We start from the raw sequence: 12,272 nt of genomic DNA on the forward strand, positions 1-12,272 counted from the left end.
AGCTTGATGAATACTATATATGTGTTATTTCTGGAAAGATGCACGTGGAATGGAAAAGAATGGGGATATTTCTGTGGGATGTGAAATGCATGCTTAGCATGTTGAAATGATACCAAGATGAATTTAATGTGCTGACTGCTTAGAAATAGAAACACGAATGTGAAAATGCTTTGTTCAATGTGTCACTGAGAATAAAACAGCACATTTTAGTGGCGGAAATATTTCATTTTTGTTCAATGGAGATTTTTGTCGTTTTGCGAATTGTTGAATTACACGAGCTTAATGTTTTGAATTGCAACGATGTGAAGCTGTCATTAACTGCCATTAGGTAGGCGTGGGAAATTGAAAATGTGTAATTTGGGGGGAAAAATCTGACTTTCTGAAATGAGAAAATTAGAGCTCAGAGGGTGTGAATTTTAGGAACATGTTGAGGTTAAAATTATGTGAATTGGATGAATTCTGTAGAAGTATTTGGCAAGTCGATAAATGAGCGAAAGAGTTTGTCTTGATGAAGATGTCAACGGGCCACTAGATGGCACTGTTGGTTTAGTTTGCCTTTTTTGCTTCATTCACTACCACACATTTAAATTGACTGCAAATATAAACTGAGAAAAATAAATGGGTTGATTTATTTATGGAAACTTTAAAAAGAACCAAACATAAAAAAAAAAAAAAAACATTTTAATTTGTTCATCTGAACTTTCTTGTTGTGTTTTGAGCAAACACACCTCAATCCAAGGGAAATAATTGCTATTCTTTTCCAATGTAACTTTAGTGGGTAAAGTAGTATTTTCTGAATCAACTGATGGGGCAGGCGTTAACATTTTGGTTCTAGTGTTTTCTGTGAGGTTTCAAGTATCTTAAAGAAAAAAAGCCTCTCTTTGTCATAATGAGTGGTAATCTTGTCACGGTCATTTCCGCGTTATTTACCTTCAATATTGTTTGCGAGAGCTGGACAGGGGCTGCTAATTAGAATGCAACACAAAACCAGTTCTTCCATTTGCTTGAAGAAAGACGCAATCAGCTTAATGAGTGGTTATGGGAAAATCAGCTATGGTGCGTTTAGGTTTAGACTGGACATTCAACACTTAAAAAAACAGTTGGGACAGAAATGGACAAAATTGGGTCAAATGGGGACTAACCTCTGTATTTAAGTGATTTATTTTGATTTGGGTCAGTCCACTTTTGTCATGATGCAACTTTTATTTCAAAACCTTTTTTTTTTAACACTAAAGTGAGTTTGGTAAAAATAAAAATCATCCAAATAGGTCAAAAGCGGACCAGGCCAACTCAGTCCAGTTTTGACCTAATTTGGGTTTTTGACCAACTCCTTAAGTTGACTATTTTTTTACACTTGGGCAAGTTGGGTAAAAAAACAACAACTTGTTAGTTCAAAGACTTTTAAGTTATTCTTTTTCTTAAAACGTTGGGTTAGTCCATTTTTGTTTTCACCCAACTATATTAGTGTTCTTTAACCACATTTTTTACTCTAAAAATAGTTCAAAATGAATTAACTTTTTTTGATTATTATTCTCCTCCAAAGGTTCTTTCAGTCCATGTTTGACTCAATTTGAGTTATTTTTTACCCAACTGTTTTTGAGTAATTTTAATGTTTGAGTGTACTTTTGTAACCAAAATTATTTGGTTGGGTCAAAGCCAAGTCAGGTCAATTTTTTTAGGTTATTCATTTAACCCAAAAAAGTCCATTTTGGACTGAACCAACAACTTTAAAAATAAACATTATTCCAATGGGGACCCGAATGATTTTGTCCCTCCCTCCCCAATCACATTTACAGATGTATTTGCAGCTTTTGCCATGGAGCTCAAAATTGAGCTCAGGTGCACCCTTTTTCCACTGAACATCCTTGAGATGTTTCTACAGCCTAATTGGAGTCCACCTGCAGTAAATACAGTTGATTGGACATGATTTGGAACACAAACACCAAGCATGAAGTCAAAGGAATTGTCTGTAGACCTGCATGACAGGATTGTCAAATCAAAGATCTTTTGAAGGTCCCAATGAGCACAGTGGCCTCCATTATTCGTAAGCGGAAACAGTTTGGAACCACCAAACTCTTCCTAGAGCTGGTCTACTGTCTAACTGAAGGATCAAGTCAAGTGAGCAAGAACCTGATTGTCACGCTGTTCGAGCTCCAGCATCTCTCTGTGTTGAGAGGACAACCTTCCAGAAGGACGACCATCCCTGTAGCAATTCTCCAATCAGGCCTGGATGGTAGACTGGCCAAACAAAAGCCACTCCTTGGTAAAAAGAACATGGCAGCCAATCTGAAATTTGCCAATAGGCACCAGAATGACTAAGACCATGAGAAACAAAATTCTCTGGTCTGATGAGACAAAAATTGAACTCTTGGTGTGAATGCTTGGCGTCATATTTGGAGGAAAACCCGGCACCCTTCATCCCCAGGCCAATTCCATCCCTTAAGTTAAGCATGGTGGTGGCAGCATCATGGTATGGGAATGTTTTTCTAGCAGCAGGAAATGGCAGAGAGGAAAGAAGGCAAAATAAATACAGCAACAGGTTCTTTCATCAGCAGGACGAGAGCCCGAATCACATAGCCAAGATCTCAAAAGACCGGCTCAGAACCACTCTGTCGGATCCCAGACTTGAATCTGATTGAACGTCTCTGGAGAGCCCTGAAAACGGCTGTGCACAGACATCTCTCGTCAAACCTGATGGAACTTAAGAATTATCACGTTGATTTCTTAGTTTAATAATTTGTGTATAATTTTGAGGTCATCGGTTATATTAATCCAGTTTGGAACGAGGCTGTAAAATGGGGAAGGAGCGCAGCGCTGTGAATACTTCCTGGATGTACCGTATATCCATTCCCTAATTGGCGGTTCTTCATTCCAGGAGCGGTTAGGCTTTGCGAGGAGCGTCTCGATCGAGTCCATCTCCGATTCCGGAGGGGACAAAAGAGGTGCCCGCTCGGATGGGGCCGCCGACACCAATAAATCCCCCCTTTTCCACTTCCTCTCCCGTGTGTTGAGGTTATGTCAGGAATTTCCTGGGTCCCATTGTCCCCCGGGCGCTCTGTTTTTGGTAAGCAGTCACCAAGCATTCTCTTGCCGCTCGCCGTGCCCGTTCCCTCCTCCCCCCTCGCGCGCAAACACGTCCGTAACCCCGAGGCTGTGTCCCCGCGTCCCTCGGCTCAATACGACAGACAGGCAGGCGTCAGAACATCAGGTTCACGCGCTGGCTTATTTTCACCTGTTTTGTTCCTTTGGCCTCATTGTGCGCCGAGGGGCATTCAGCAGCCTGTTCTGCTGCTTCCATTAGCTGAAAGAAGCACTGACATCAGCCAGTGAAAGGACACCATTTTTTACTGCGTGTTTATCTTTTTACTCATTCAAATGAATCTGAAGCTAGATGGATGTTTTTGGCAGGGTTCTAAGAAGATATAAAAACTGAATTTGGTTTCGCTTTCACGCATTAAGTCTTTCACTGCCGGCCCGCTAAAACGGCTCTTTGACGGCTAATGACGTCGATGGCAGTGAATGAGTTAGTGGAAACAGAATCAAGGCTGGAAATCTGCATTGCCGAAGCATTGGCTAAATTGAGTTTTTGGCGATACTGTTCGTACGACATACGTACAACATACAAATGATCAAATTAACACTAAATGAACAGTAATCCACCCTTCAGTTATGAAGAATATTTTTCAGACTACTCACTTTATTGGTAAAATAAGTACTCACCTCATATTATTATAGCACTTAAAAACACTTATTTTTAGTCATGAATAGCCTTATAAATTCATTCATCAATTTAAACCAGTGCTGGGCATTTCTCGGTCATTTTGGATGATTACAATCAAAGTAATAAACTCAACCAGGATTTCTTTAAAGTTGGTTTCATTTATTGAAAAAATAAGGCCACGCATAACGATATATTGTAGGAATCGATTAATCTGCCGATTATTTTGTTGACTAATCAGTAAATCAAATTCAAATGTGTTCATTCAAAAACAGGATTCTATTTCAAATTGACTGCAGAAAATGTAACAAACTAACATTTGGTGAATGGTTTGGTGTTTAATTGCAAAAAAAAAACCCAAAAAAACCTTTTTTTTTCGATTCAACGTGGATACAATCATTCTCCTTACTTGGACAACTACAGAAAGTGGAATATTTACTCAGTTAATAGTTTTTAGTAATTAGTTTTAAGAGGCTGAAATTCTGAGAATTTATACAATTTTAAACTAGATCGCAATCGATTAATCGACTGTCAATCATGATAATCATGCAAAATTTTCATACAATAATAATGTGCACTGATTTTACATTTTTGAAAATTTGAAAGACAAAATTAATTATTTGGTAACTATTGCAAAGGCATCTTGTAAATCACGTATTTATACATTTAGCCATTTGAGCACCTGTACTTATTTAGTTTTTCTTTTCTGAAAACAGATTAAACTGAATGAGCTAAAATGACAATCGAATAATTTATCAACAAAACCCTGATGGATTCCACAAACTATCGTACACACTAACAATATATTGATTATTCTGTTCTGACAATAGACAACCTACAATCGTTGCTTTCTGTAGTCATAAAAAGCAGCATTACAGCGTTCCTGGTTTTTCATTAACATTTAGAGTTAAACAAAAAAATGTCCTGCCATCTAGTGGTCAAAACTGAAATTATACACAATCTAAATGAATAGACCATATTAGTTAAAAACAGAACTGCAAAGCTTGTTCACGGTACTTTTCAAGAGACATAATATTGAGTTATAGGGTGTGTGTGTGTGTGTGTGTGTGTGTGTTTAAGTACAGTTATCCTGTTGTGCAGTCTCCCCTGGTGGTTGGTGCCTCATCTAATCACCACTCCCAAGGACTGTCACAATGACAAATTTCAGGGTTCCTCGTGTCACCTTTTAAAGGCATCATGTATCCATTCATTGCCAGCCTCGGGCGCCCTTTGACCTTTGCTGTATTTATGGAGCCACCGGGGCCATTATTTCCAATCACACAGGCTCCGACGCCACATTTTGACACGCTCACGGCTTGGCATCATTAGAACCGCCTCCCAATAGCGCGATTGTCATTGAGCGGGGGGCGGATGTGTGCGCACGTGACTCGGGACTCGCCGGGCCTGTACACGTTACAAAGCGAGGCGCCATTGCGGCCTAAAAACTATTAGGCTCTGTAAATACACACTGTGGCGAAAGTAAACATTCTCAGCATGCCATCTAGACGCACAGAGGGGTACTCGGAGACAGCCACTGGACACGCTGTGAGGGGGAGGTGTGTGTGTGTGTGTGTGTGTGTAAGATGGATATTGAAAATGTATGGGCCAATTAGAGGGCAAATTCCAGCACGTATATTGGTGCAGGGATATTTAAGTTGAGTGGTCAATTAAGGAAATTAAAGACAACATCCTTATGATAACCAAAAGGCAAATTATTATTTTATGTATTTGTGCTCCTAACATGGTACTTTCAGCGTTTATGTGAACAAGACGCTGTTGAGTGTTGAGTTTATGGCGGATTTTTGGGCTGTCAAGGTGACATCACTGCAATTTTTTTCGGTGTGATCGTAAATCTTGACTTCTGATTCATGATTTTAAAGAAAAGTGAAGTTCTTTGATTGTAAAACTCGAACATGGATGTAATTGGGACAATGTAAATTTGAGCCCCTAAATGGTGTTGCCATGGCAACAGAACTAAGGTTATGTATTTTTCTCAGCCCACATTTCAATTCTGTTTTTATTCATTTATTTTTTACCAATTAAATTCATCAATATTCCTTCATAACATTGATGACCAGTATTTATCTGGATTTCCCAAAAAAAGAAAAAAAGAGGAGAAAACATGACTTAGAGGGTGTTCCTTAACTTTGGACTCCAATGCAAATTAGTAATAATAGACACACACCACTATGTTAAATAAAATGCCCCCTAGCTAGCTTAAAGCTAAAACAAAATACAAAAATGCCATAGACATGCTAATGACTGGGGTTGTTAGTTGTAGTGTAATAACCCAACAGGTGATGTGCATTTGAAGACAAATGGTGGAGCAACACATGTAGACGGATTATACAATGCATCCTCTGTTCACTTTTTGCGGTCGTCCTCTTTCACACATTTTTGGGGTGTTGCAAGTTTGCAAGTTTTTTTGCCAAACTTCTAAAAAAGATTTGAATTTTGAGTGTTTCAGCAGAGAAAATATGAGAAAATGTTCATGCCTGTGCATTAAGTGTAAGATTTTACAGCTTGGAAAGCATATACTGTATAATAAATTTAAAAAAAACATAATTACAAAGAAAAATGTAATTAAACAAAACATCAAACTTTGAGCCACAGATTTCACTTCTTGTGAGCATTTAAAGAAAAAAAATTACCCCAGCGACAAATGAACTGTATCTCAGAAAAGTTTAACCTTGAAATGCCCCTGCTAGCTTAATTCTAACACAAAATACAAACCCAAAGACATGCTAAATGACTAGCATTGAACACAAATGGTGGAGCAACACATGTAGATAAGAATATTCTTTATCCGCTATAAAAAATATATATTATTAATATGATGACAGCAGCTCTTTAAGTTACAGAGTAGATGTGACACTTCTTTTAGATTGCATGACTTCTACTGCCCCCGGTGGCCAAGGCGACTGACTATTCTATGACGATGATATGCTTTTTAAAACGTACAACTTTATAGAGCACTTCATTGATACAGCCGTTACATCGTCGGTAATTTTTTTATCTTTTATCTCACGGAAGAGCCTTCAATTGGCCGCGTGATGTCGTTGAGCCACTAAAGAATGCGAGGCGCTCTCCAGTGAGCTGCCGCACTTTGCCGCATGTAATAAATGATCTCCTAAACTAAGTGTCAACCAGAGTCGGGCAAACCAAGACAGAGTGTGGAAGGCACTCGCGGCTCTTGGCGGCATGGCGCGCATTTCCTGCCCGTCCGCTTAATTGTCCTAAGCCCCGCTTGACGGTGATGACCGAGGGGGGGGTTGGATTTCTACGGCCTGTTATTTGGACGGCGGTCACCTGTTGTGCGGCGGCCAGTGTTGATGTCATGGCATGTCATGAATCCCGTGCCCACTGAGAGCGCAATCCAGGTCAAGTCGTGGACGTGATGGATGTGTTGAGATCACGCTGGGCTCCTGATCCTGGATCAGCATCAAAGCCCTGGAAGAGACACAAAGAGCAGCTTTTAGAACGTGCCCAAAAGAACTATAAACTTGATGGAGTCTTCCATAAACTCCCCACAAAGGCGCAGTCTCCTTTGGGATTGACAAGCGTCTCAATACTTTTGTCCAATATGAGGCCTCCGCTTCCTTATTGGCTCTTGATAGTGCTAACTAATACATGAAACGTACACAGCAGATGATACCCAACATTCCGTCAGTCAGACCACTAACTCATGTGGTGTGTGTGCATGTGTGTGTTTTGAGAGTGTGTGTGTGTGAGATCTGCCCACCCCCCCTTCAGTGCTCCATCTAATACCCTGTCATCATCAATAACCTCAACTCTGCTGACTCACTGGCTTTTACCACCATGGGGTTTGGGCCTTAGTTACAGCCATGCGGCTCGTCTCCGGCTCTGTCTGCATCGGGGTGTGCGTGTGTGTTTTTTTCTTAAGGGATGCGCTAATATCACTTTTACAAACAAGTTTGAGTACTTTAAGTCCTGGATAATTCTATTACGTCTTGCAATTGATACGAAAACGTGCTTTAATTACCGTTGTGTCTACCTGAACACTAGGGGGCACTGTGCAAAAGGAGTTGCATGCAGACGAAGAAGTATGTAGTCTGATGGTGGATTGAAATAATTGGAAATTGGATACCAAGCAACTGTAATTGAAAAAAAAATGGTTTTGAAATTTGAAATCGTGCCTTCCCAAATGGTCGGGTTGCCCGCGTGGTATCAGTGCAAAGTATCGGCACGTTTATATAAGTACGTAGGCGCAGTAAAACAGCTGGGTTAAAAATAAATAAAAAAATAAATTAGAAAAAAAGGGAGGGGGCAAAAATTAGCCCCCTCCAATGGGTTGTTTCGGAAAAGACACCCCCAAAAATTCGGTTAAAATTAAAAGTTAGATCAAATTAACCCAATTATTTGGTTAGTCCTATTTTTTTTATCCATAGCTGGGTTATTTTTGACCTATCTGGTTTTTAGAGTTTGTGTGTGTGTGTGCGCTAAAAACAATTGGATCAAAAACAACACAGTGTACTATAAAGAACTAACCGAATATTAGGGGAAATTCTACCCAACCTTCTGAGTTGTTTTGCACAAACACCTCCCGAAATGGATTGTTCTGTAAAAGGCAACTTGAAAAATTGGGTTGTTTTGTATATATACATGTATAAAAATTCAGAGCGCTGAGTCAAATTGACCCAAATAATGGTTCAGTCCTTTTCTGAGACATGGTTGGGTTACTTTTTGACAGAACTGTTTATAGCGTATCAGCACTGTCACCAGTCTTATTTTGTGTACACTCTAAAGACATTTGGGGTCCCCCCCACAAACAAACAAGAATAACAACAAAACCTGAATGAACGAAGAGAAACTTGAAGTTAGCCTAAAAGTTGGGTTAGGATGGAACGTAGTCCACTCAATAAATTGGGTTTAACCCAATTTGGGTTCTTTTTGACCGAACTGTTTTTAGAGGTTGGGTCAACAGTTGCGTCAAATAACTTACTCACAAAACCCTACAAAATGTATCTTTCACACACAAAAAATATATAACATTGGTCAGAAATTTGGGTTAAGTTTGAAGAAAGTTGGGTCAAATTGATGGCCCTTCATTCTTGTTTTTTTTTACCCAGTTTAGATTATTTTGGACCCAATTGTTCTTAAGAGTGCAAAAATCTGGTTCGGTCCCCTTTTAACATTATTTTGGTTGATTTTTGTCCCAACTGTTTCGGCCCATTGAACCAGCCTTGTTGCATGCAGGTATCGTATGACCCTTGACCTTAAGTGTGCTCATAATGACAGTACAACCCAAATCTCTCCTAAGTGGACTTTATTCCATCCTAAACACGTCTCCTACTCCCACAAAAGAAGGCGACAGCGTTTATTGTGACGGCTTCTTTGCGTCCTTCGTTTCCAATGAGCGTTTAAGCTTGAGTGAATGGTGTGAAGTAGTAAATTAGGCCATGTCGGCATGTTTCCAAAAAGCGAAGACAGGAGTCTCTTAACACCGACTCATTTGAGGATTGGATACGTCCTCGGCCCCAACCAATAGACCACTCCGTATTTAACTGCCCCCCCCCCCCCCCCCCCCCCCCCCCCCCGCCTCGAAACGTCTATAATAAGCTCTGTAAATTCTCAGGCTTTTATCATATTAGGTTGAGATTCATTCATGGCTGGATTTTGAGGAAAGTCAGCTATTCAAATTTAATTTAATTTTTTTTAATGTATATTTAATAATAAACATTTAATATTTATTATATTCACCTACTTATGCTAATAAATGAATCACTTGGGATCGCTATCAGCTTTTTATTGTAAATCTGATGGCTGATAATAAATCAATTTAAAATGGCGAACTTGACATTTTTAGGTAACTTAATAAAAGATTCTATTAGGAATTCCTTCATATTTTGTTTTTGTTTGGAATCAAACAACAAAGGAAATTTGAACTTTTTAACATTTATTTTGTAGCACTATTGGGATAAATTCACTTGTTTAAGTTTTTATTTCACTTTTGTAGACGTGAATATGTCCCTGGATCCTTCCTCAACTTTTTTTAAATTTTCCAACAAAGATGTACATTGTCAAAAAGTGGGAAAAAAAAATTGCTTTAGTACTAGCTCCTTTTAGACTATTGCTTGAAAATACTGAAAAAAAAAATGCAAATAGTACCTGCAATTGAATGTTTTGACTCTTAAAAATGTAAAAAAAATACTTATTTGGGATTGAATGAGTTACCTGCATTATGCAAACCTGAAAAAATATTTGATAAACATGCTCAAAGACATTTCAACAGTTAAGTTAGACTGTTTTCAGGCCAATATATTTTTTAAATCTATATTATCTGTAAACATCAATTATCAGCCTGCTTGACTACTAATAATCAGTATTGATGCAAAACTAATTTTGAAAAATGTTGATAGAGTCAAAGTAACCCAATACGGATTAAAAAGCAACTTTTTGGGTAGCAATTTATCTAGCATCCCAACTCGTACAAAAAAAACATAATCAACTCAAAAAAATGCATCATTTCTTATAAAACCCTCCGGAATTTAACCCCAAATGTCTGTCCCTTTGACCCCCTATTGTGTTATTTTGGATCCAACAGTTTTTTTTTAAGACTTGCGTAATTAAAGCTGTGCAAGTGTACCTAATATTTCAAGCGACAGCTCATCTGACACTTGATTCTTCACCGAGTCGCTGGTTCTCCTCGTAATCACCTCGGACCCCCATATTAGGGAGGAGTAAGTAGTGATGGGCCAGGCAGCCAGGGTTCTTCTTCTTGAGTCTAAAAGGTGCGCACCTCAGCGGCTACAGCCAAGGCAGCGTATTGCCTTTCACACGCTTCTAAAATACTCTCCGGGCTGCAGAGGCTGAAAGGGTTACTGTTTCCCAAAGTGCTTCATTCTGCGCAGTCGAGAGGGGGCGGCTGAGTGGCGCCGTCGAGTCAGAGACGCACTTTCGAGAGAGAGAGAGAAAAAAACGAGACATCATCAAGAAAGAAGCTGACAGTAAGGAAAGCAGCCCCTTCGGACCCCCCCCCCCCCCCCTCCTCTTTTTTTTTTTTTTTAACTGGCACGCTGCCGTCGCTCTTCCCAAATCCCTTCAATGGCTCCTGTCACAATGACTGTGCGGCAAGTGTCAAACGGAGCCCGCAGATTCGCGTTTTACAACTGGCCCAAAGCACCTTGATTTTTTTTTTTTTTTTGCTCTGAGTCACGCGTCTATTTTAAGCCACGATATTGCGCCGCTTACTGCACAGTGAGTCACCCGATTCCACAATTGGCGCGATCTCTTTCATGTTTCGCTATTACGAGCCATAAAAATAACAGTTGAGCAATGTTTCATGGGGTTTGTTTTGTTTCTCCCCCCACAGCAACCCCCCCTTGTGTCAGTGCAGGGTGGTCAGACTAGAATAGGCGCCGGTCTCCAAATACCTCAGTGGAACTTGTGTGCGGCGTCCAGAGCTTGCAGACAGACACCGTTTGAAACGTCTCCATCATATTTGAGCCATTATGTTAACACCTCAGTAGCACGGACGTACGAGGGAGGGGGATAACTGTGCACCCCCCCTCAAAAAAGTCTTTCTATTCCTCCCACCGGTACTTCTTGTCGAGCTATGCATCAGTGAGTAAATCACAAACTTTCCCCGCGTGAGCATATTCGACATAGTACGCAAATGCATGAAAACTTTATTGCTCGACACGTGACCATAACATGTACACTTGGATGTTGTTTTCAGTTGTTTATTTTTTTGTGTCTTTTTTTTTTTTGATAGTTCAAGTAGACATCTTCCATATTTTTTCTGGTATATTCTGCTATTCTCTGTCCTTATGTTCTATACTCACAATCGTTAAAATAATAAATAAAACATACAGATTTGTTTATTTCTACAATACTATGTATTCCCAAAAGAAAAAAAAAAGCTGAGTTCACGCCTTTATATATATAATCTTTAACCTCAACTTCTGTTTTTTTGTTGATGTTTTTTTTTTTTTTTACAACTTAATATCGATATTAATATCATACAAAAAAAACTCTAGGCAGCATTGCAGTGAAGTAACAGTCAGTTGAAAAAAAAAGTTCACCTCTTGGAGAGGTGTAGCATATGCATCATCAATGTCTCTTTAGAAAAAAAAAAAAAGCTCTTCCATATGAAGTGCTGCTGTCCCCGCCCCTTTTCCACCCCAAACGTCTCAGGGCTTGGCAATAAAATATGGTCCTGGTTCGATTAGAAAAAATAGCTGCATTCCTCTTAAATATGTACAATGTTGGCATTTTCACTTTCAAAATGCGATATAAAAAAATAGATTTGCTATGGTGCCCACCTCTGCCGAGAGTTAACAGTGCAATAGAAACCAGTCCACTCCACACATCAGCGTCCAGCGTGCAGCTCGGACGGACGGGATCAGCACGAGCACTTGCACTCCGATATGATCGGGTACTGCACCTGTATCCACGTGCAGTATTTCTGTCTTAAAAAGCCTTGGCAGTACCACCGCAGGAAGATCTTGTTGATGGACTTGACGGGTTTGCAAGACATCCCCTCGGGGAAGGAACAGGAGCGCTCCGAGAAGCAGTTGCCCTCCTTAATGTA

At 39.7% G+C, this 12,272-nt stretch overlaps 1 protein-coding gene across 1 annotated transcript in view; it reads right to left on the reverse strand.

The window, feature by feature from the left end:
• Positions 1 to 11,405: 11,405 nt before the first annotated feature.
• nog2 (noggin 2) overlaps positions 11,406 to 12,272 on the reverse strand; it is a 2,000-nt gene continuing 1,133 nt past the window's right edge. Inside the window, exon 1 of the mRNA XM_088439184.1 lies at positions 11,406 to 12,272. This exon is cut by the window's right edge and continues 1,133 nt beyond it. Coding sequence (XP_088295310.1) covers positions 12,084 to 12,272 — 189 coding nt within the window. The 3' untranslated portion in view covers positions 11,406 to 12,083.

This window comes from Hippichthys cyanospilos, chromosome 17 (assembly GCF_059441005.1).
Source record: "Hippichthys cyanospilos isolate Australia breed blue-spotted pipefish chromosome 17, RoL_Hcya_1.0, whole genome shotgun sequence".
Taxonomy (NCBI): domain Eukaryota; kingdom Metazoa; phylum Chordata; class Actinopteri; order Syngnathiformes; family Syngnathidae; genus Hippichthys; species Hippichthys cyanospilos.